The sequence below is a fragment of the Eretmochelys imbricata genome, chromosome 14 (genome assembly GCF_965152235.1).
Source record: "Eretmochelys imbricata isolate rEreImb1 chromosome 14, rEreImb1.hap1, whole genome shotgun sequence".
NCBI lineage: Eukaryota > Metazoa > Chordata > Testudines > Cheloniidae > Eretmochelys > Eretmochelys imbricata.
The window spans coordinates 51,856,373-51,881,373 of record NC_135585.1 but is presented as its reverse complement, the minus strand read 5'-3'; the positions used below and the strand labels follow the sequence as shown (position 1 = coordinate 51,881,373).

At 49.2% G+C, this 25,001-nt stretch overlaps 1 protein-coding gene across 5 annotated transcripts; it reads left to right on the top strand.

Moving 5' to 3' along the window:
* The first annotated feature begins 16 nt into the window (after nt 1-16).
* On the top strand, nt 17-25,001 carry PPP1R10 (protein phosphatase 1 regulatory subunit 10). Of its 5 annotated transcripts, XM_077833469.1 has the most exons (21): nt 17-365; nt 952-1,355; nt 6,445-6,564; nt 14,770-14,887; nt 16,023-16,109; nt 16,464-16,599; nt 16,759-16,810; nt 16,916-16,993; nt 17,292-17,462; nt 17,769-17,874; nt 18,324-18,433; nt 18,701-18,801; nt 19,054-19,201; nt 19,540-19,695; nt 20,024-20,270; nt 20,779-20,854; nt 21,195-21,392; nt 21,882-21,993; nt 22,449-22,550; nt 22,893-23,405; nt 23,833-25,001. In XM_077833469.1, the coding sequence occupies exons 4-21, from the start codon at nt 14,781-14,783 to the stop codon at nt 23,940-23,942; spliced, it is 2,610 nt and encodes an 869-aa protein (XP_077689595.1). In that variant the 5' UTR covers nt 17-365; nt 952-1,355; nt 6,445-6,564; nt 14,770-14,780; the 3' UTR covers nt 23,943-25,001. The 5 variants fall into 5 exon arrangements, with proteins under 5 accessions (XP_077689595.1, XP_077689593.1, XP_077689596.1 ...); XM_077833467.1 differs by lacking the exon at nt 6,445-6,564; XM_077833465.1 differs by lacking the exon at nt 6,445-6,564 and having other exon boundaries at nt 176-365; nt 952-2,766.

Genomic DNA, 25,001 nt, shown 5'->3' with positions numbered 1-25,001 from the left:
CCTGCGCACAGATAGGAGTGGAATAAAAACTGCGCCACAAGATCAAGACAATACTGGGCGTTGGCCGCGCATGCGTACAACCTGTAGGACGACAGCTCAGGAGACTCAGCCGGCCCCACCCCCGCGCATGCGCGGTATAGAGAGTCTCGTGACACCTCCGCAAGGGTGTTGCCCGCCGGCCGAGCCCAGTCACCCGCCTTTCCCCTTCGCGCACGCGCGCTGGGGCCCCTTCCTAACTGCGTCACAACCGTCGCCGATTTTAAAATTGATTTTCGAGCTCGGATCCCTCTCGCCCATCGAGAGGGGACCCTAGTGCTGTGTTTCGCTAGCGGTTTTAAATCGGTTCTCAAGGAGCCGGCCGTTGGGTAAGAGGGAGGAGGGGGACTGCAGAGGACGGAAGCCTTTGTTCTCGCGCCGCAGCGCGAGCTGTAGGGGGGTGGGGCTGTAGGGGGGGGTGGGGCCGCCTATAAAAGGCGCCACCCGCGCGGTGTTCGGCCATTCTGGGGTCTGGTTAGAGGTGAGTACTTAGCTCTTAAGAGCGCCAGGCTGGGGTACAGGGTGGGGGCGCGCGGGGAGGGGTGGTGGTGGGAGCTGCTCTTAGCCCTTTTGAATGACCTTGGTGATTGATCATTTCTGCTAATTAACCTCCTGGGTCTGAGGCAGGGAACTGGGGCTTTTGATTGAAACTGGGTTTCATCTGAACCATGAAATTCCAAGCCTCCCCCCCGAAGGGTGGTTCCCCTAAAATCCCTATTTTCATTGTCAGACACCCACCCCCCCCCGATTTGCAAAAATTTACAACAGCCCAGGTCCCAGCGATTTAAAAAAAAAAACCCTGAAAAATACGTTTATGCCAAATTTTGTGGTTTTGTGGTAAAAATTTTGGGGGGAGGGGTGCCTTTTGTATCAAAATGCTCATTGTGGTGTTTTTTCCCTTCTTTTCTACTCCAGGTTGGTTTGGTCTTGAGACTGGCGTCGAATTTGCTACGAGAAAGAGAAAAATCCCCCCCCACTTGGTCCTTGGAAGACATAAAAAAGCAGCCACCATATTTTCGACCGTCCTTGGGAAGCCGTTCAAATTCTTTGTGACCTGAAGGAAACTGCCACTTAAACATACCAAAAGACCAAACAAAAAATAATTAGCAACAACCTGTCCTGATCCTTTTTTTAAATCAAGCAACTTTTTGCATCTCTTTATCTCGACAAACCACCAAAAATCCCCAAAAAGTTGCTGTATTTTTTTAAAGCCATGACCAAAAACAAATCAATTATTTTTTTTCCTTAAAATACACCACTTTAATCAAACAAAAAATAACAAACCTTGAAGCGCTGTCGACGAGAAAAATTATTGGATAGTAAGTGTCGAATTTTCAACCAACTGACCAAAAAAAAAAATTCCTCCTCTGTACCAAAAAGAATTAACGCCAGGAAGAAACCAAAAATGTGTATATAATTGAGAGGAAAGTAGGCTTTGTTTCAAAATGGTTAACCCTTAAAAGTCAGGCATTTTGCAAAATATGAATGCATATTTATAAGGAGTACGACGGTCTCTTATACAAATCCATCGTCTCCACGAATATGAAGGGTTAATGAGCTCCCACACAAAAGATGGCGGTGACTGAGCCATAAAGTATCGCTTCTTTGTGTGGGAGACGAGGAAAATGAGCAATCTGTACATAAAGATTGCAGGGTAAGGCTGTAAGTGGTGAGGGGCGCAAGAAAGATCTATGGCATTAGCCAATGATGGGTTGGTTTAAAAAATAGTTAACCTTACAGTGATATGTCAAATCCATTTCTATATTTTTAAATTCAATGTAATTGTTAGGTTTTTTGTGTGATTTTTATTTTTTTAAAACCCGGAATACCACTTTAATAATGTATTTGCATATATATGTAGTAGCTGGGGAAAAGGGGCAATTTTAAGAATTGGGTGGCAATCTAAAAATAAAGATTGCAAGAGATTTTTTTTTTAAAAAGACTTACAAAATTTGTTAAAACTCAGTAACTTGTATCTTAAAAGATCAGAATGAAATTTGATAACATTTAGACTCCAGTTATAACGAAATATAATGTGCTTTTAAAAATGTGATTCTCGCTTTCTATTTTCCCTTCCCTACTCAAAGATGGCGAAGCTGTTCTGTCTCCTTGTCTTTGTTTCTGGCAAGCAGCTTTTTTTTTTCCTTTTCAGGTTGATCCCATTTTTTACCCCCCCCCCCCTTTTCTTTTTTGCCCCTCCCATACTTCGGACGGGGACAAATTAGCCCCCCCCATTGTGATGGGGAGATTCTGTAGTGAATCTTCGGCTCACGCTAATAAGAATTGGATTCCTCCCCTTGTATTTTTAATAGGTGTAGCTTTGTAGGATTGAGATTATAGGATACAAAGGGGGGTGTGTGTGTGTATATATATCTATATCTATGGTGGGGGCTTTATTGTGTTATGAATTCCCTCTTAATAGATACTGAAGCCTTTTTGTTTGTGTTTTTTTTCCCTCCCCTCTCCCTTGTGCTTCTAAAATGGCGTCTGCCTCATTTTGTCTCTTCCTATACAAAAGCGAGAACCCATGGGCAGGGAGGTGATGTAACCAGCTCTGAGCAAACTCCTCCCACTGACTGACTTGCGTTTGGAGGCAGGGGATGGAGGGAATGAGATGCGGGTGGGGGGAAGGAGGAGGGGAATGCACCCAGCGCGTCCCCCCCTTTCCTCTTTCTAAACTGTTCTAACCAAATTCCGCTCCTGGCTGTTTCATCTACAGGAATTCTCTAGGTACAAGTTAATATATTGAGTACAAAGTATGATCCTAAGTCCACCAGGTTTCTTTCTTTTTATAGGTTTCAACATAACCCATGAGTTTGGACCTCCGCTCTCTTACTTGTCTGTCTTATCTGGCTGTATTCATAACTTACATTGGTTTCTATCCAGCTTCCATGCTCAGTAAAGCAGATGGTCTGCTTTGTCTCCCTTCTACTTTGGGATTTCACTGGTACCTTTTTTTAGACTTTCCGAAGGGAAGTGGGGGAGCATTCCTCTTGATCAGTTAATGTAATCTGATTTGTTATAACAGATGTGAAATGCTATCACTGGACTCCAAAGGTGCTGTACATAACCCACAAATCTGTTGTCAAGGATATTCTGGAGGTGGGAGGGGTGCGTGCATTTTCTCCAGCCTCACACACCCCAAGTGTCTTGTTGGGCAGGGGAAAGGTAAAAAGTCTTGTATTCAATTAATTTGCCACATTCCACAGTGCCATAGTTCCTGTACAATGTACTAGGAAAAGAAGTGATCATTAGGAAAAAAAGGGAAGCCCTCATCAAAGGGAGGGGAACAGCCACAATTCACGGGTAAGCAAACCTTTCTGGTATTAATTACATTTCACAACCTTCATTTCTGTTCCAGACCACTTTGCTTATTTCTTTTTGATTATTCTTCCATTGTCAACTCCGCGCAGTGACATCGACTGATGCATGCAGAGGCTGTAAGGATATTTTGAGTCTTGATTTAAGAGCTTGCCAATCTGTTAAGACAACTACAAATTTAATTTTTTGAGACTTTGTATTAGAGAGATCTGGTTTCTGTTACCAGAGCCAACCGATTGGATCTGCATGAACGTCAGATAGCTTGTAACGAAGGAGAAGCTGCTTTTGTGACTGAGATCTTCTTTTTTTTTAACTGCTGGATTTTTTTTCTGGACTGTTTCCAACATGAAATGGGACTTCACAAGGCAGATTTTTCAAACCCAGCAGGTTAAATACTTGCTGCAGTGTCCAGTGGTAGCATTTCATGCAATGTAAAGCAATTCAGCATTTTAGTCTCATGAGGACTGAACGGTATACAGCCTGTAATGGCCTAATCCTGAAGCATTGAGCTGCAATCCCATTGAAGTCATTAAGAGTTCTGGGTGCTGAGTTTCTCTCTTGGGATTGGGCCTTAGTCGCTGCATGTATAGTGCAGGTAGGATGAGGTAAGTTGTATGTAAGCAGCAAACTTAGCAAAGGCCTTGTAGAGATTGTGCTGACAGGTGGGTCCACTTAAGACTGGGACCATTTGCTGTGTGGCAGTTGTGTGCACTTCTAAATTTCGAAGCGCACAGAAGATTAATGGAGGTGAAATACGCTAAATAAGGAAAATAACAAAAGATCCAGCCAGAGAGATTGATGAAAGCAGCAATGGCTCTTGCAGCCTCTTAATAGGAATAGAAAATCTATTTAATGTTTTTGAGAAAAACATTCAACTAGAGGAAAGCTTTTCTTTTTTATTTTAAAGCAAACTCTAGGAAATCCATTCAGACATTTAAATAAACCACACGCTTGATAAGCTGAGATTTGTCAGGCAAACTTTTGAAACTGGGATCTGTGTCTGTAAAAGCTTTTTCTTAAAAGCATCTGTAGACTTCATTCTAGAAGAAAATGAGATCCTCAGTTTGGGAGATTTGAAGATGGGGTTAAAAAATCAATGAAGTGAGGCTAAACGTGGGGTGAACACACAGTGGGGACTGTCAGTCAGGTAATAGGCCTGATAAAACTTTCTCTTGCCAGAAGCCTAAATGATTGCCAAACTAGCTGAGTTTATTCTATACAGCCAGTGATCTTTTAAAGATAGATCAATAGGGGTCTGGCTAAAGATGGCTTTTAAAAGTATTTTAATACCACACTTCTAAAAAAAAAAAAATCCCAATACATGAAGTTTCTGTACCTTAGTAGATCTTGGCAGGCGTTAAGAGCACCTGATGTTTACTGAAAAAGGAGTGCCGCTTCTGTTTAACAATTCGGTTAATAGGATTTATGTTCTAGAAGTCATCTGCTCCTGCTGTCTGTCTTCCCTCACCTTCCTGAAGTTGTAATCTCATCGTCTCACTCATGTGGGTGAAGATATGAGAGGGGGTTGGAGAAGTAAGACACTGAGATGCTAAAGGGACAAAGATACCGTGCCAGAAGCTGAACCCTTTGCTGTAGCCTGGTGACCTTGACAGTCACCGGCAGGTTCTCTGTCACATTTGACACCTCAGTTATGCTGAGAGCATATGTGGACAACGTATTGTAAAGATCACTTCTGATTTGAGGTAGCTTGGCCTCTTGGTGAAACTCAGTTTAGCATTTAGACCCCAGGGAAAATAATTGAGTGTTGAGGAAATTAGCAGGTCTCTGAATACATAGGCGGGTCCAGATCTTTAAATGTAAAGATCTGGCTGAATTTAGTCTTGTTTTAACTCTTCTGTAAGTCACTTCAGTGACTACTTTGTCCTTCCTTTCAAAGGGAAGGGGAGTACTTGTGTTTTCTAGATCCAAACTAATCCTCATTTCCTTGCCATAGGAAGGGGAGGATTGTCCTGTTAGAGCACAATGCTGGGAGTCAGGACTCCTGGTCTGTGCCTAGATTTGGAAAGAGTGTAGATAGTCCCAGAGGATTTGTTCTTGGGGCTCATGGGTTGTGTGTCTTTTGATGAGAGTGTGGTAGTTAGGAAAAGGGGTGGGGGTGTCTGGGAGTCTAGACTCCTGGATTCTAACCCGCTGGCACTGAAATGGAGACATGAGCAGATAAAGAAAAAGCCACAGGCTCATTTTCCCCTTCCCCATTCCTGCTGGGGACTGAAGTGGGAAAAGGCTGTGAGGCTTACTTTGTTACTCGAGGGCGTTGAGAGCCTCGGCTAGAAGGTGTTACAGAAGAGTTACTCCATCGGGATGGTTTTAATCATGATTTAATGAACAGCTGTTTTTGTAATGTTACAGTAACTGGCAGTGCTCAGTCATTCCCCAGGGTTAGGGATTAGAATACCAAGTCTTAAAAATCCTTTGATATATATTAATAGGATATGAAGATGTCTGTCTTCATTGGAATAAAATCCTGATTTCTATCTCTAAACTGTAAGTACAAAACAACTCTCCCTGTGGTCTCCAGTCATATGGGATCAACTTCTCAGCTGTACTGGAACACTACTTGTGGAGGGGTTTAAATCCTAATAGATCAGTAGCTGTGCTTTGCTTGTGATATGTCCTCTGTATCTTTCTATCCCATCCAGACCCTCAAGGCTCTCTATGTGCCATGTCCATAGCTGCTTGTAGCCCCTCTGGATATGCTTGCTTCAGTAAATCCCATCACCCATAGCATTCAGCAATTGACCCAGTCTCTGCAGGATTCCTTTGTCTTTGGGGGCGGGAGCCGCAGCTGTCTTTCTCTTAAAATGGCACAGCCATTGTAGTTTTGATGCTCTTTACGTCAATACTGACTGGCTAGATTGTGGCAGTGGATAAATATAGGTTGCTCTGAAGAGAGTCCCTGTTGTATGACCCACTGCTTAAAATCAGCTCCCTGTGTCCTCCTTGGCTTATTATTGCCCATAGGCGCTCTCGTTAGCACTGGGAGAAAATAACTAGATCCCTTACAAAGGGGTGAACCACAATTCAAATCTAACTGGACTAAAAACTTTTCCATCTTTTTCACTCTAGGCTCCCAAGAGATGGAGTTTAAAATACAAGGCTGAAATCGTAACATCTAAAAATGCCTTTACCTGTGTTTAACTTCAGCTCAAACCCAAAGGATGTTTTGAAATCTGTCCTGGGGAAAAAGTTTGTTACTTCCTCTATTTCTCACAAAGGAGGGAGCTAGTTCATATTTTGTTTCTATTCAATTTCACTTCTGGTTCTCTGCCCTTAAAGCTGCAATGTTTGGGTTGCAAATTGGTGGTTGTTGAATTTTGCTGAACTTGTTAATCTTGTAAATTTTAGTCTGCTTAAAAAATGTCTTTGTTCTTGTATCCTTTTAAGTGATAGTGAACCAGTTCAATGATTCATGTCCTAGGATAACTTTTTTGACTAACAAGTGTGTACCTAATGCAGCTCTTCCCCTTACCAGCTTGACCTGTTCTGATTTTTGTCAGAAGGAAGTAATCTGTTGACTCTCATACATTGACTGTACCTTGTAAATGGTCATGATATTTGTGTATTTACAGAAACTGCCTTTAATGTTGGGTAGAAATATGTAAGAATATTGCTTAAAAGTTCACATCACTAGAAGCGTTTCTTGCACCATATAAACTGTAGGCCTGATGTTCAGACTCTGACTTCATTTGGGATCCCAGATGGTCAGGATTTCTGAACATCCATCCATATTAGGATTTGGAGATGGAAGCTGATATTTGTCATGCACTCTGTTCTGCAAATACCACAAATTGGTTTCTGTCCTGCTTCAGGACTAGTTCAGCAAACGTTGTCAATGCTTTATTGTTTAATCAGGATCAGAATTAATGCTTGGGAGACTTAAGCCACTCACAGTTGAATCACTGCTTTTTTTTGGTTAAATTCAAAGTGCAGCTCTACTCAGAGAAGCAACTCTGTAAAAGGCATTGTGTGGCTTTGTTTGTCCCTGAACTCTAGATCCTGTTTAATCAACTGGGAAATAAAGATGGCTTTCTGCCAGCCCTGCAAATTCAGGCTGGGATTCAGTTGTCAAGCTGGGTTCAGTCTTGTTTTCATCAGGAATAGATTGTCCAAATTAAGTTCTGCCTTCATTTAACCTGATTTCAGTAAGCTTACCCAGATGTGACTGCAGTCACACTGCAGCTCATGGGTGAGCCTAAAATAGAATGTGGCATGCTCCTTTAAAGCCTTTTTGGTTCTGTGGGGCTAACAGGGATCAAATGTGCTATTGTTAAAGTTAGCAGATCTGACTCTAATACGCACAGGAACCAGAGAAGATGCCTTTAGTCACTTTAAAGAGCAGAGCTATGGCTTAAGGCGTTTTAGACTAGATCACCCATTCCTTTCAGTGGAAGTGAACAGACGACATAGCTAAATTCTTTCCTGTTCAGTTATATTGTGCTTACCTTTGATTAGCATTGTGTGCCATAAACAGCTGCAGTGCTCCACACCAGAGGTGACTGCATTTCAGGAGCTGGAGTGAAGTGACCAAGCTGTAGCTTGTTTTTCTGGGTAGCTTGCTGTCTGAGAGCAATGTTTGTCTTAAGCCTGCTCCTTCCTGTGTCTGGCAGTGGAGTCTAAAGTCAAGCTTGGTTATTTCCATGGCCAACAGCAGGCCAAATTTTCTAACCAAAAATTCCTTAATTGCAGAAAGCCTAATCTATAGCTCAGTGCCCAGAACATGTGCAGATCTGAGCATTCAAATGCAGTGATTAATGTTCCTTTAAAAATAAAACACTAATGCCAGCGTATGACTAACACCATAGGATCTGATTGGGGAGCTAGGAGGAAAATGGTTGCCTATTTACCATTTTCAATTATGTAAATTTCACATGAGGCATAGCTTCTCCATGAAGCAGGGGTATGTTGACCAGCACTCTAGCACAGGTTTTGGTTTCTCTTCAGCCACTGACACTGAAATCAAATGCCCTTTTTGGGGAGAAATGGATGGAGACATGCTGCTTGTGATGTGAACTTCTAGGGTGCATGCAAAACAGAAACTCTGGGCAAAGTCATGAACATTATATCTGTTTTTCTAAAGCTTTGCCAAGAGTTCCTGCTAAAACTGTTGACCTTAGACTGCAGTTTCCTCAAGTTAACAATAGAAAAGCTGTTTTCCTATAAATGCAACTTAAAACTGTTCTTTAAAGTGTTTCTCCTCTGAAGCATGTTTCTAAAATGACATCTTGGCAAGTCACAGATAATGCCTTTCTCATCTAGCGCTTTTCATCAGTAGATCTCAAAGCGCTTCACAACCTTCATAGTCTCTCAACACTTCTGGGAGATAGAGCAGTGCTGGTATCCCCGTTTTACACATGGGGAGCGTGAGGCCTAAGGTCACACAGGAAATCTTGTGAAGTGGGGAATTGCACAGAATTGGGAACCATAAGTTATAGTGCTCTAGCACTGCACCCATGATCCCATATTAAGATGTCTGATTGCAGAGCCAGATTTGTTGAGCTCTTGACACTGAGGACCGAATCAGACCAGCAGAATCTCTCTAGTGGAGATGCACAAGCAGTAAAAAAAGCTGCTGATCTGATCCTGGGTTGGGTTTGTAAGGAGCCAGGTAGAAAAAACCTTCCTACATGTGTAACCTGACACGCTTGATTTGGGATCATGGACACACACAATGCCATTTCATAGCAGCTTTTCAGAGTGGAACACTATTTTCTTTTTAGCTGAGCTGTCTGACACTACAGTAGTCCATGTTCAGGGTTTGTAACTTGGTCATGCTGCTTCAAGCCCCTTCCAGTTGACTGTGGGTCAAGCTATTGGCCCAGAGAGTGGGATCAAACTAGACGTGTAGTTGGCTAAAAGTGGACTTCAGTCTAAATTAGGCTTAAATGTGTAACTGAAACCTTAAATATGCTTTCTGATGTTTCAGAGGTGAACTGCAGAGGTCTTGCTCAGAGGTTTTCAAACTGGGGGTGGTGACCTCTCAGGAGGTCATGAGGTTATTACGTGCGGGTCACAAGCTGTCAGCCTCCACCCCCTGCTTCACCTCCAGCATTTATAATAGTGTTAAATGTAAAAAAAAAAAAAAGTGTGTTCTTAATTTAGAATTGGGCTCACACTCAGGCCTGCTGTGTGAAAGGGGTCACCAGTACAAAAGTTTTAAGAACCGCTGCTGATGAAGGCTTGAGTTTAGGATAGGGGGTCAGTCTTTTTAGGAGACCTACAGAGCTGTTAGATAAAGGGGAAATAACTTTTAGCTGTGCTTCGGAACAGAGGTGCCATCAGGTTTGAGGCACAGGACTCCTGGGCTCTAGATTCATCTCTTGAGCAGGGAGCCTGGGAGTCAGGACTCCTGGGTTCTATTCCTGGCTTGACTACAGACTTCCTGTGTGATCTTGGGTAGATCATATAACCTCCCTCTTTATATTTTTGCCTATAAAATGGGAATATTAATTTGGTTCCCTAAAGATACTTAAAGTGAGGGAGAAAAGTGTATCTAGTTCTTAAAATGCCGAAACTTCAGGCTTCCCTGCTGGATGAAGAGACATAAGTACTATAAACAGGTTTAGACTTTCTATTCAAGCGTTAATACCTTGTCTATCACTGTGGTACGAGTACATATTGAACATTAATTCAAATGTAAGCTGTAGGGACCAATCCTGAAGTAGGAGCGTTCCATCTGACTTCATATTTCTAACTACTGGCTTCACTCCACTTGCTTATTTACACCTCTGTCTAGGTGGATTGCCAGGAAATCTGCAGTTTGGATTTCTCTGGCACTTGGGGGGGGGGGTATTTTGTCAAAGTATGAGATTTACGTTTACATTTTTAACAAGCCAGTTAGCTCTTAGCAAAACCTTTGCAGTTTGCCTTTTAAACAGATCTTCAAGTTATCTTTAAAGAAACTTGAGCTAAACTTGCCATTAATCTTTTTAAAAAGCTTTTAGTAAGTTTCCATGAGTGCTATAAATTCCAGTAAGAGCAAGCATCTCTATCTGTAGCATAGGCAACCTCAAATGTGTCAAGCTTTAGCAGTGTGCCAAAAAGTGAAATTGAATAGAAACACATCTTACTGCTTGAGCTGAGAAATATTGGAAGTAAATAGCATAAACAGTAAAGAAAAAAAGTTCTAGCTTTTTCTTTTAACAGTCTTTTGATTTTAGTCTTGGTCAGGCAGGGGAGGGGTTGGTAATACAGGAAATTTATTTTAAATTGTCTAGAAACCGGTGATCTAATATTTGCTCACAGTTGCCGAGGATATGGCTGCCTTATTCTTTCCTCTGGTGTCCTTTAGTCCAGTATTGCACTGATCAGAATAGTTGCGTGTGCTAATAGACAGCTCTTGCAGCCTGTCGTCTGTGCATATAAATCTGGTGCATGTGTAGTCTTTATTAATAGAACTTAAAATCTTTGCTGGGAACCCTGAACAGTGGAAGCTCCCACTCTTCTTTAATATGCCCTGTAGCGCCTGGGGGAATTCACGTGCTTGCAGACCTTCCCGTAGCCTCAAGGCAACAAAGTGGAATCCTTATTTGTTACCTTGGTCAATTCTGTGTATTCACCCTTATACTGCCAATGAAGCGAAGGGATCTCTTATTTGTAGATCTGTCTAGACTTGCAACTGTCTTAGGTCTGTATGATCCAGTATCTCCTACTCTCGTAATCTAGTACCCGGTCTTCCAGCATGGAGTACAATCAGGGCATCTTGCGGGATTTCCCTACTGGGATGAAGTAGCCATGGTTAAGTTCTCCTGTGTACGTAACTGTATGTTTGATCTCTTGTGTGGACGGTGACAGGTGTTGGATTGGCAGCCCTGGAGACTGAAGTCCTCTCTTCACCAGCAAAGCACGTCTGAGCCTGGCAGCAGCACTGCGAGCTTTTTTTCCCGCCGAAGCGCATTCACCTTGCGTGTGGAGGATACCACCTCTGGGGGGTGAGAGGGGAATTCAGTCTCCATGGCCTGTCCCACCCTCTGCCTTTCCACTGGGGGCTGCAGGCACAGAGATTTTTCGGCATGGAAGCCTTGCAAGTGGACTGACGCCCCGTACCCCCAAACTGATTCCCCCTCCAAGCTACTGAACAACCGTCAGCTGGTAACAACTTTCCATCGCTCCCAACTGTCTAGTTTTGTTCCACTAAACTCCTCTGCCCAGTAAGTGATGGTGGATCTCTGCAGTTAACTTGGAGAGAGACTTTATTGGGGAGGAGTTCACACCAGACCTTGGAAGAGCTGGCTGTGGTTGGATATTTTTCCCCTCCTGCTCGGAGAAAGGACTTTGCTGAAAAGGCAGCGACGAGGGGATCTCTTCCTTCCTTGTTGAATCCAGTCTCGATCAGCCTGCCACAGCCAACAAAGTTCTGGAACTCAGCCATGCTGCCCATCTGTGTGTGTGTGTAAATTCCCCCTCCTCGCGCCAACCCCTCTGCTCCCCCAAGCAAAGCTGCATTGGCAGCCTTACACACAGCCCCGTTTGTTTCAGTGCTGCGTCTCGGAGTCTATGCCTCATGCAGCACGTGTGTAACTTACCAACGGGGAGTACGTTGCCTTTGTGTCACTAGCTACCATCGACACTAATCATTCCTCGCTGTACAAGACGGGGACTATTTACGCTAGGCAGCTACACTATACCTTCACCCCACCCTCTGAATAAGGGTAACATACAAAGGCAGATCTGTTCTGTGTTGCTGAAGCAGACCCAGCCAGTGTGTCTCTAAGCAACGCCCCAGCCATGGTCCTGCTTGTCCACTTTGGTTGTAGTTTAACCTGTCTTGTGTTACAAGCTTCCCAGATAGGTTAATGTGACCTCATGCTACTGCCTACCCACTGCTCTGTACTGCAAGCGGTTTTCATTCCAAGGGCTGAGTGCAGTGTCTCCTAATGGGAACCCTGCTCGTGTTCCCTGGGTTGAGTGTTAATGGGAAGCTGGGCTGCTGCATCCAGTCACCTGTAAACTGCGCTTCCTGTCTGCACCAGATCTAAAGAAAGCCGGTACTAAGGGGAAGTAGTCTCCGTGCTCTTAAGCCACTGCTCAATTAGTCATTTGTTGCTTATGCATGCTCCACTTTTAAGAGGGACAGCAATAGTGTATTCACTTTTCCCCCTCCACCCCCCCTTGCCCAGGTTGACTGACACCAAATAGCCTGACTAAGCCAATGATTCCTGGTCTCTGCAGTCCTCCAATCCCATTTACTCTTCTGTAGTGTAGGAGCCTGTGACAGAAATACCACAGTGCCTGAGACTGGGCTCTGATCCTCCCTCTGGGGCTGGGAGGACAGTCTGCCTTGCTTGCAAATCACTTTAAAGGGCCGTGGCCAAGACAATTTCTCCAGTTAGTCTCCTCAGACTGACACTTCTACCTTACTCCCAGGGTGTGGCTGTTCTTTCCCTAGGGTCTGAGACAATTTAACTAGCCTGGGCAATTTCACTTTCCCAGTCTTTCATTTCTCAGTTCTAGGCCAGGCATGCGCCACATAGGAGAGTTGTGTGTGTATATCCAGTGGTGAAGGTCTCTCTTTCCAATGAAATTAACAAAATTTATGAAAACACTTAAATGGGACAATTTTTTAAATCAAATTTTGGGTGAGAAAGCCTTGCCAATGGCCCTTTAACTCCTCTCAGAGTCGTATCTGAATCTCCCACTAATTGAACTGAATTTTTTGCCAGCACCAACTCACGCATTTAAGACACACTGTTTACTGTTAGGGTATCTACAATAACCCCTTTACATGCTAGGGATTCATACCATCGTTGGTCTTGTTGGGTCTGAAGGACCTAACAGAAACGGTAGTGTGGTAATGTGTAACATTCATGCTCAATGTCCTGGCAAACAGGATAATTTATCCATGCATGACTGACTTTGCATCATCCTGATTTTGGGGGAGAGTTATAACTTCATATCGGCCATTTGCCAGTTCCCTTTGAAGAACATTGTTTTCCCAGCATCCACCCTGAAAGATCTGGTGTTCCATACAGAGAAGGGAGCTCTGTCTCAACCTAACCCCCTCCCCTTAATAGATACACGTTTTTATTCTAGTAAAGCTAAAACCAGTTGAACAATAAAGCCAGACAGATTAGTTTCAACAGAGCATGCTAGGTGAAATCTAATCGGCTTGTTTCAGGGTGCCTTCCATTTCGGGATGCTATGAAGAATTGCATGAAGGAACAAATTGGCAGAGTGTTTCCCATTGCTTTGCTTTTGTGTCCTCTGCATTTTTTTGTGGATCTGTTGAATTTTTGCTGTTTAAACATGTACCTGTAACTTGGTGCATTACATTTCCTAAAAACCAAATAAACTTTGTAATTTACAATCTGTAACTTGTGGATGTTGGAAATATTATGGAGGGAAAATTAATAAAAACAAACAAACAAACCCCAACCTGTTAATCTTTTTTAATAGCATAGGCCAAAATACTTACTGTTGATTATTTTTATGTCTGGGTTTTTCTTCTTCCAATCCAGTCCCCTCTATTTTAAAAAGAAAATTTATTTAGTAACAGTTTAGAAGATTTACTTCTGCAATGACTCTTTCTAACAAATGAGATTCCAACACAACCCACTGCTCTGTCAAGTAGAACCTCTTTTTTCTTTTTATGTAGGTAATCAAATTTAGACTGATTGAAACTTACAGCTGCTGATGTATTTTTAGGCCCCATTCTCATAAACAACATTGCATCTCAAGTCAATATTAGCTTTGGTTATCTCTCTAAACCACTGAATATTACAAGGTTTAGATCCACACCTCTCTTCTGATCATGGTCTATTCGGGTATAAATTCTTTAGTGTGCAATAACTCCTCAACTAAAAATTAGTCTCAGAAAAACATCAGCATTTTCCACTGGGGTTAGTCTAAAAAAGACAATATCAACTTGAAAACACTATTGTGTGTTTGTTTACAGTTCAATAAATGGCATCTTGCCATAAACTTGTTAGCCTCAAGGTGATTGATTGAGTGGGAACATGACTAGAAATCCCTTAGTCCTCCCTACTCTGGGTTTTCCCCAATTGCCTATCCCTTTGTCCTGTTTATTTCCTAAAGGCTTGGGGGATGGGGGATACTTGAAGACAGGTTGGCAAAGAAGTAAACCCTGAGTTCAGATCCATCCTGGTTAAGGCCCAAGAGATAGATATGTATATATGTGTGTGCACATGCATATGTAACTACGAGCGTGCGGTTAGGGAAAAGAATTCTAGTTTTCAAATGCTGGGAACTGATGTTTGCCAAGTGTGTTATGCTCTGGGTTCTCTTGACTGGTGGCAATGATAGGATAATACTTTGTACTTATAGTATCTGTACCCTTCCTGATCAGGTTTGGGTTCCACTTACCAGTGCGATGATATCTGTGCGCTCTTTGCTGAGAGTAACCTTTTTTTTTTTTCCTTCCTTTTTTTGCCTCAGAACTGTCCATCATGGGCTCTGGACCAATTGATCCTCATGAGCTCCTAAAAGGATTAGATTGCTTCCTGGGGAGAGATGGAGAAGTCAAAAATACAGAAGGAGTCACCAAGATTTTCAAGTAAGTCCCCAGTTTAAATGTGTGGTTTGAAGAATTCTTAGCATGGCAAGACATAATGTAGCAAAATCTCAATTTCCCAGAGCAGAAGTAAGCAGCTGGTGTGGTGTGAAAATGACCCATCAGAGCAGAGCTGTTTGATTGTTTTAAGTCTTTTCCCTTCCTAGTCTTATTTATTTATTAGATGCTAATCTGCTTGTATGGTGGTCGGCATTAAAGTTGTTGGGCTTTTTAAGACAGTGTAGGGGTTTTAGTCATGCAGAGGCCAGATTCTCAGCTGGTGTGCATCAAAATAGCTCCATTGGAGTCAATGGAGCTGCCCTGGTTTAAACCACCTGGGGGATCTGGCCCCATTGACTTCAGTGGAACCACAGCTGACTTGGACCAGTTGGGGAGTTGGCCTTGGGTTCCATCATCTTCAATGGAAGATGTGATCCAAATCTCCTAGGCTGCTTTGGAAACATCAGCCTTGCCTCTCTTGTAACTCCGTCCTCTTGTTTCAGAAATGCATCCAGTTCTCTTCTTAAATGTTATCTGATCCTGGATCTCAGTGGAAGTCCCTTCTGTAGGTTGCTTGAAGGCACTTCAGTGTATTCCAAGCATGCCTAGCATTTGTTCCCAAAGCTCTCCCACAACCGCCTTGTTCTTCAGGGTGTGGATGAGGCACTGAGTAGCTGTAACTGCCCTATGAAATATTTAACCCCCCATCCCCTCAGAAGCCCTTCTCCAATTAAAAGGATGCGTGTGACGTTTGCAGAACATTTTAATCTTGGGCTAGATCCTCAACCGGAGTAAATTAGTGAGGCTCCCGAATTTAATGGGAATCCCATCCACTTCGAGCCAGCCATTGCCCCGACTGGGGCTGGATTGGAGCCAGTGCCTGCTGGAGCAGAAAAACCTCCTTCCCATCCCCCCCTCAGCCAGGCTGTCCCCCACCAACCTGGGGCCAGATTGGAGCCAGTGCACCACAGAGGGGAAAGAAGCCATATGCTGTTGCTAGATGAGTCCTGTTACTCCTTCTTCTTGGCCCCCGAGCCTACGGAGTCTGATTTTGTGGCAGTTGGTTGCCATGTGCTCTGATCTCCCTGTACTGCATCAGCTCAGCTTCTTCCTTGCCTCTCTCCCTTCCTGCTTGCAGCTTCATGAAAGACGCCCAGAAAATGGTCAGTCGCTGCATCTACCTGAACATCCTGTTGCAGACCCGGGCGCAAGACATCCTAGCGAAGTAAGAGTCGTGGAGGGTTCCTTACAGAGAGTGGGGACTGGGGGTTGAATTATCCCTAGCTCTGGGAGGGGAGTGGGGTCTAGTGAGTTAGAGAAGGGGGAGCTGGGAGTCAGGACTCCTGGGTTCCCTCCCCAGCTCTGCCGCTAACTGTGACCGTGGCTGGGTGTCTTTTCCTCTGAGGTGCAAAGTGGTTCTCAGGGAGGTTATGGGGTTTTAGTGACCCATCTCTGGCAGGTGCTTGGAGATCAATCCTAGGCTGTAAGGAGTAGGCAAAGACCGTTCAAAGTTTGGCTGTAGCCCATGGCGTGGGAAGGGTATGACACCAGCACTGACCTGGATCTACTCTCTTCCCAGGTTCATCCGGGTTGGGGGTTACAAACTTCTCAACACTTGGCTCACCAGCTCCAAGGCATCCAGCAATGTGCCCCTGCTGCAGCAGATCCTGCTCACGCTACAGCACCTGCCCCTCACTGTGGATCACCTGAAGCAAGTGAGTAAAGCTGCTGGCGCTCTCCCTTCACAGTCAGTGCTGACCACGGTGGCCCAGTGCGGTGCTAGGGGGCACTGTGCTGCAGGGAACAAGGTGGGGACGCTGTCCCTTGCCGTCAATGCTGACCATAACCCTCTGTCCCTCTCTGATCTTTTCCAGAACAACACGGCAAAGCTGGTGAAGCAGCTTAGCAAGTCGAGCGAGGACGAAGGTAAGAGACCGCCCTATTGTGTGTGTGCGCGCCATGCCTCCTCCTATCTGCAGGAGCTTGGTGCGAGCTGCCCTGCTCTAATCTCTGTCCTCTCTCCCCTTGCAGAGCTCCGCAGACTGGCCTCCATCCTCGTCAGCGACTGGATGGGCGTCATCCGCTCCCAGAGCAGCGCGCAGCCTGCAGGTGAGTCACACCCTTGAAACACGCATAAGAGACCTTGTTTGAAATGATGGGGCCCCAGCCGTCTTAGCTCGGGCCCCTCAGCCCACTAGTGGGTGCCCTCCCCGCACCATCCTGGGTCTGTCTTCTCTAGCGTGGGATCCCTGCCACTCTACTGCTCAGTGGCTCCTCCCATAATACGCTTCTCGTGTCCATCCTACCCGACGTGGGCAGACTGTGGGCTTTTCCCTGGAGCCTGAGGGTGGAGGAGCTCTTGCAGTGGCCTCTGCCTTTGGGACTTGAACCCTCCCCTTCCCTGCAGAGCGAGACAAGAAAAAGCGGAAGGAGGAGAGTAAGAGCAAAGCACCTGTCCAGGAGAAGCCTCAGGAGGCCAAGGCAGAAGCCAAGGCTGAGGAGACACCGGAGAAGAAGAGAGAGAAGCCAAAATCGCTACGCACTACAGCGCCCAGCCATGCCAAGTTCCGCTCCACTGGTGGGTACTGGGAGGGGCATCTCTCAACTCCTGGGGGGAGTAGGCCTGATCGAGGGCAGCAAGTTAAGAGGCCTCAAGTGGGATTCTGTATGGCTGTTCCCCAGTTGCCCCACCTAGAGGTGGCTCTGAGCAGTGTCACTGTGCAGCTGGTCCCCACTTGCCCCACCCCAGAGGTGGCTGCATTTCTCCACTGGGTGACCGATCCCAGCTTAAAAAGCCTTTGGGATCCTTGCAGATGAGGTACTATGAAAATGTGGGCTTATCCCGTTGCTGTACTCTGCTAACCTGAGTTCTGCTTTGCCGTAGGGTTGGAATTGGAGACTCCCTCACTGGTTCCTCTAAAGAAGAACCCCAACGCTGTAGTGGTGTCTGAAAAATACAACCTGAAGCCGATGCCAATAAAGAGACAGAGGTAGGTCTGAGCGTCCCGCCCTGCTCTAGGGAAAGCATCCAGACTTTACGCCTGTGGCTTCCTTTGTCTGCCTCACCTTTCCACTCTGTTCCTCAGTCCTGAGAAGCACTCTGTGTAGAATTGGGAGGCAGGACTCCTGGGTTCCCTCCCTGGCTCTTGGGAGGGGAGTGGGGTCTAGTGGTTAGAGCAGGGGTCTGGGAGGCAAGACTGAGTGCTGAGGGGATTTGCCCGAGACCCTGTGTGTGGTACAGGCCCAGCATTGGTATCCTTCCCCAAGCAGCCCCTTCAGCCCCCTGCAAAGCAGCTCTAGGGTTGTGCTGTGCTTCCTATGCTCTTCTTCACACCAGATTGCCACATGATCTGGGCTTGCCCGCTCCTTGCTCGGGGCAGCATCTGACCCCTTTCCTGGGTTGTGGCCTCAGTACCATGTCTGCTTTTCCCTCTCACAGCACGTCCGCCCCCTCTGGAGACAACCCACCAGTAGAGAAGAAATACAAGCCTCTGAACACCACCCCCAACAGCACCAAGGAAATCAAAGTCAAGATCATCCCCGCGCAACGTGAGTACACTGAGTCCCCAGTAGTCAGGATGCCTGGGTTCGGTCATCATCATCAGGAGGGGAGTGGGGTCTAGCTGGAGTAGCGGGGTTGCAGAGGTGGGGCTGAGAGTCCGGACTCCTGGGTTCTATCCCTTGGCTCGGGGAGGGGAGGGGAGTGGGGTGTAGCATAGGGGAGGGGCAGGATAACACGTGAAGTTGCTGGTGCTTGGAGCGTTCAGTTTCCGTAACCTCGTAACCTGTTTCATTCTCCCCCACCCCCCCTTGCAGCAATGGAGGGCTTGGGCTTCCTGGATGCCCTTAATTCCGCCCCCATCCCAGGGATCAAGATCAAAAAGAAAAAGAAAGTCTTGTCTCCTACTGCAGCCAAGGTACAAACACTTCTGGGTGGGGAATGGGGGATAGTTGGTTAGAATGGGGGGTGCTGAGAGGCAGGACCCCTGGGTTCCATCCCCAGCTTGGGGGTGGGGCGGGAGGTCTGGTGGGTTAGAGCAGGGGGCTGGGAGGCAGCACCCCTGGGTTCTGACGTCAGCAGTGAGAAGGGCGTGGGGTCTGGTGCAGGAGCTGGGAGTCACTGGTTCACTTCCCATTACGCTGATCCCACATTTCTCTCTGTGTCCCAGTCGAGCCTGTTTGAAGGGAAGCCAGCCCCAGAAGCGAGCACTGCTAAACCATCCTCGCCAGAACCTGCTACTGCATCCGAGCCGATGGAGGTGGATCGGCCCGGCACTCCTGTGCCGGCAGTAGAGGTCCCAGAGCTGATGGAGACAGGTAAGGATGGGGAAAGCGTTGGAGCCAACAGGTTCTGTTGTGCTAACCCCGGGTGGGTGGTAGGTGTCAGCCCAACATCCTGGCTGTGTTGGATCAGACCTGATGTTTCCACCCAGGAGGCCGTAAAACCCCATAATGCACATGGCCAGGTGTGCCATGCCAGCTGGGGTACAGCTGCCTTGGCAGAGGGGGCAGCCCCTGTGTCAGCTCAACTGTGGGGCTGGCAGGACTGTCTTCACTGGGGGTCCTGGGTTGGGCTCAGGAGGCATTGGCGCCAGCTGGTAGATCCAGGCTCCGTGGGTGTGTTTGTCTGATTGCTCTGTGTCCCGTCCCTGCAGCCTCGTCCGAGCAGAACTCTGACGCCAAGCCACCCGAGAGTGCAGCTGACTCCACTCAACTTACCAAGAAGGGCAAGAAGAAGAAGACAGTGAGCTGGCCTGAAGAGAGCAAGCTGCGGGAGTACTTCTACTTTGAGCTGGACGAGACTGAGCGAGGTGAATACTGGGGAGGGGGCCTTTCCCTCTAGGGGGCACCAGCTCCAATCCGGCACTTGGGGTATGGGACATGGGGCCTTTCCCTCTAGGGGGTGCCAGCTCCAATCCGGCGCTTGGGGTATGGGACATGGGGCCTTTCCCTCTAGGGGGTGCCAGCTTTGCTCCGGCACCAGGAGACTACCTGGCTTCTGCGGGTGGGAGAAGGGATACGAGGCCTTTGAACTCCTATTATGGAGTGGGGTGTCTCACCCTTCCTATCGGCTGTACGGCAGTGGCCTGTCTGTCCCCTGACTAAACCTCTCCCCATTTCTTCTCCTCCCCCTGGCAGTCAACGTGAACAAGATCAAGGACTTTGGCGAGGCAGCCAAGCGGGAGATGCTGAAGGATCGGGAGGCCTTTGAGACGGCACGCCGGCTCAGCCACGACGCCATGGAAGAGAAGGTGCCCTGGGTTTACCCCAAGCTCATCGACCTGCCTAACCCCCTGGTGCAGCCAGGCAATGGCAGCCGCGAGAAGTTCACCCAGGCCGAGAGGGAAAAGGGCATCCTGCAGGAGATCTTCCTGTCCAAGGAGAGGTGGGTGTGGTCCTGGGGGGCAGTGCAAGGGATTGGAAGGATACTGGGGTCGAGGCCGGGGCACCATTTTCCATTTGCGCAGTGTAGGTTCTTTGTCCCCCTCTAATGGCTGCACCATGCAACAGCCAGTGTATCAAATTTAGGGCCACCCACCTGAATTCAGCATGGCTCTGTTCCTCTCTAGCGGCATGTGAACTAGCTGCTGCCTCTGAGCTTGTCGACTTGGTTGTTTGACTCAGGGAGCACAGACCCTGCTTTCAGCTCCAGAGGTCCCGCAGATGACCTCACCTGGGGCCTCTCTTGGTTGCTGGGCATCAGGATCCCCCTCTGACCCTGCTATCTTTGCTTCCCATGGCCGGTGGATGCTGGGTGGGTGTAGACCTGGCCTGTGAGGCCATGCTGGAGCTAAGGGGGAGGGGCATCAGGCTGTGCTGACAGCCCCATCAGTGGTGGGCTACGACCACATGTCTCGGTGCTGAGATCTGATGGGCATCTCTCCTCTCCACAGCGTTCCAGACAGTCCCCACGAACCCGACCCGGAGTCCTATGAACCCCTGCCGCCCAAACTCATCCCGCTCGACGAGGTATGTCTGGCCCAGGGCCCCGGGTTCTCTATCCTGCTTTGGAGGACAGAAGGAGGGGACCTGTTGGGTTAGAGCAGGGGGACTGGTAGTCAGGACTCCTGGGTTCGCTCCTCACTGTGGAAGGGGTCTAGGGGTTAGAGCAGGGGGTTCATTTCCCAGTTCACTGGGGGCCCTCCCCCGCTCTGTGTCTATCTCCCCTGTATAAACAGGGACGGGCTAGAGAAGGGCAAAGGCCCAGGAACCCAAGCGCCCAGCCATGACCCCCAGCCCCTAAGGCTGGGGCGTCCTCCTTGCCCTCAGCCCGTCCTGACTCCAGTGTCTCCTCTGTCCCCTCTCTCAGGAATGCACCATGGACGAGGCCGCCTACCAGGAAGGACTCGACCCAGCCGCCGCCTCGCAGTCTCCCGATGGAGCCGGGGCCTCCAAGCTGCCCCCAGTGCTGGCCAACCTGATGGGGAGCATGGGGGCCGGCAAGAGCCCTCAGGGCCCCAACCCCAGCTCCTCCATGAACGTGCAGGAGATCCTCACCTCCATCATGGTAATTGGAGCTGCTGTGTAGTTTGACTGACCCTACAGGCTTCCCGTAGTGGGAGGGTCCAGCACCAAAAGGGTAAACAATGAGCCGTTCTATGGGTGGGGCCTCACTGGCCCATCTACCCCCAGAGCGGACCATTGCTTCCCCCCTGCCGCCCCACCACTGCTGGAGTGGACCGTTGGCCTGGTCTCCCTGCCTCCAGCTTGGTTGAAGTTCCAGCGTTTTGGGGGGGGGGGGGAAACTCAGAAAATGCACCAGCTGAGCAATAGTTGGGGTGGGGGGATGCATGGGGGGGGTGGGACTCTTTCCTGTCACCGCCTTCTCCCAAAGCAGTTGGCTCAAGCCAGCCCCTGGCCCCAGCTAGAGGGTTAATGGACTAGCACAGCGCCCTAGAGTTAGAGGTCAGAGAGAGTTGAGGGGGTGTAGTGTGTGTGGGGGGGAGGAGAGACACTCTGTCTAACCCTGCTCCTCCTCTCTCCCTTCCCTGCACAGGGCGGGCCCAACAACCACAAGACAGAGGAGCTAATGAAGCAGCCGGATTACTCGGACAAGATCAAACACTTGCTTGGCAACCTCCAGACACAGCCCCCGGGGCCCTCAGGAGGTAAGAGACCTGTGGGGGGGGCACTGACCTTCTTCCCACGTCCCTCTTCTTCTAGGAGAAAATTCTGTTCTGCCGGTCGCCTTCTGGCTTCTGTTTCTCTGCCTTCTGTCTGTCTCGACGGGGCACCTGGGCCTTATAAACCATCCACTCCTACAGTTCTAGGGGCTCTGGCAGGCGGGTAATCGGAAGGACCTGACCTTGGTTGATTCAAATGGCTGGTGCCAGGGTAGAGCTGGTGCACCCAGCATCCCGATGACATCGTAGGGGTGCGAGTGCGTGTCTGTGTGATTTCCCTTGCTCTGGGGGTTCCAGGAGAGGTGGCCTTGTAAACATGTCCTGGGTTAGGATCGGAGGTTGCCTGTGAAGGGATGGGAAGTGAACCCCCCCCACCCCTTTCCACTTCCCATTGTAACCCCATTGGCTGTATTTGACCCCTCTGCTCTCTTGTCTTCCAGTGCCCCACGGGCTGCTGGGCCCAGGGCCCCTCGCCAATGGATTCCCACCTGGACCAAAGAACATGCAGCATTTCCCTCCCGGGGGGCCAGGACCCATGCCTGGTAAGGAGGGAGCTACCATCTTCTGGGGGTGGGAGGACACGAGTGTCAGACCTTCAGCTGGAGTGTGCCTGAGTCAGTAGGGAGTGCTGACCCCAGTGCGGTGCTAAGGGGCGCTGTGCTGTAAGGAGTGGGGTAGAGGCTCAGTAGGGGACACTGCCCTGGCAGTCAGTGCTGGTGCCAATGCCCCAGTGTGGTACTAGGGACCACTGTGCTGCAGAATGGGGGGCTCAGTAAGGGGTGCTGTGTGGCATGGAGCAGGGTGGGGGTTCAGCAGGAACTGTCTTTCTGCCCTGGGTGCTCAGACGGGGGGGTCTCTAACCTTTGTGCCTCTCTCTCCCCTAGGTCCCCACGGTGGCCCTGGGGGTCCCAACATGCCCCCAGGTCCTGGTATGCCTGGCGGGCCCAGGATGATGGGTCCTCCACCTCCCCAGCGAGGCGAGTTCTGGGATCCCCCTGATGGCGGCATGCGGGGAAACCCCCACGGGGGTATGCGAGGGGGTGGCCCCGGCCCGGGGCCTGGACCAGGCCCTTTCCACCGGGGACGAGGCGGGGAGCCCCCCTTCCGGGGACGAGGAGGAGGCGGGCGCAGCGGCGGCCCCCCCAATGGCAGAGGCGGGCCCCCTAACAACGGCATGGGTGGAGGAGGCGGCCACGGCGGCGGCGGCCATGGTGGAGGCCACGGAGGCCATGGTGGAGGCCACGGCAGGGGCCACGGCGGCCATGGTGGGGGCCACGGAGGCGGCGGCCATGGTGGGGGCCACGGAGGCGGCGGTCATGGAGGTGGCCACGGAGGAGATCACGGCAGAGGCCACCCAGGGGATCACGGCCGGGGTCATGGTGGAGGCCACGGAGGAGGTAATTGCAGGGGGCTTGGCTTGCCCTCTACGGGGAGCAGAGGGCCTTGGCTTTGGAATGGCCCTGCCCCTTTGTGGGAGGGGCCTGTGAGTGCCCCCTCCCCTCCCCCGTTTTTATCCAGCCGGTGGCGAGGGCCGATGGGGGAGACCCAGCATGCATTGCACCCATTCGATCCTGTGGGCCCCGCTCCTTGGGGGCGGGGCCCAGAGTGGCAGAGACCCCCTATGGGCCTGTGAGAACAAGGAAGACAGTTTCAGCTGCAGCATTGCATGCTGGGAGCTGTAGTCTGCTCCTGGCAGTCTGGGTTAGGGTGGAGTGTTGCATGCTGGGAGCTGTAGTCTCTCCCCCATCCTCTGCCCTGCTCTGCCACCCCTCTGGCCGTGCCCCGCTGCCGTGGCTGACCTGCGCCCCGTTTTCTCTCACGCAGACATGTCGAGCCGCCCCGTGTGTCGCCACTTCATGTTGAAAGGCAGCTGCAGGTACGAGAACAACTGTGCCTTCTACCATCCCGGAGTGAATGGGCCGCCCCTGCCGTAGCGCCCGGGGCCCTCCCTCCACCCCGCCGACACCCCGTGAAACCGCCCAACACAGCTGCCCCCCCCTTCACGGACTCTGGGGTGCCCGCTGTCGGACTTGGGCTCTGAATCCACCATTTATGGCTTCTGTGAGGCCTTGTAACGCCCGGGGGGAGGAGCAACCCCCCCCCACGGCTGCTGCTACTGAGGAACCACTGCGGGGGGGGGAATTTCCCCCCGCCACTCCGCTCCCTCCTGTGTTGTTTTAATCTGATGGAGGCGCTGATGGGACCTGACTCTGCGCCCCCCAGTGACTTTTTGCAAGCACAAGAGCCGCTGTCTGCTCTGGGACCTGGGGGCGAGGGGGGGCAAAGTGGGTTGTTACCACTGTGTGTATCTCTGTGGAACCAGCAAAGGTGTAAAGAGGGCGTTGCCCGGCTGCCCCACCCGGCTCCGGGCTGTGATCTGTCCGCGGGTTCGCCAGCTGCAGACCTACTCTGAAGACATTTTGCCTGGGGAGCCTTGGCCCTGAGGAGCAGCCGGCCACCCCATCTGGCTCCCCCAGAAATACTGCCTTCCCAGGGCACGTGGCCAGGAGACTTCTCCCTCCATCTGGCAGCAGCAGGATACCAGTCCTTCTGTTGGGGAGGAGAGGGATCCCTTAACCACTGCCCCCCATCCACTGAGCAAAGGGGGTGCTTGTTAACTTCACCCCCTCCATGGGGTCATCCCCCCCATGTGTGTGAACAAGTGAGATCAGAGCTTCTCCCCTTGCTGTAAATACCCTTCCCCATCCCACTGACGACTGCAGACACGTGACTCCCCTTGGTGCTAGCGAGTCGTTGGAAGTGGGGGGGACATGAAGCTGTTTTCTGTGAAAACGGACGGACTTTATTGCTGTTGGCATCTGGGGGCTTGGTTTGTTTCCTTTCCATTGTTTTATTTTTTTACGGTCTCTCCCTGAGACATGGACTGTCCTCCCCCCACCCCACCCCACTGGTGCAGCCTCCCCCTTTTGTTTTGTATATTTTGTACATTAGTAATAAACATGGTGATTAAAAAAATAGATCATCTAATTTAA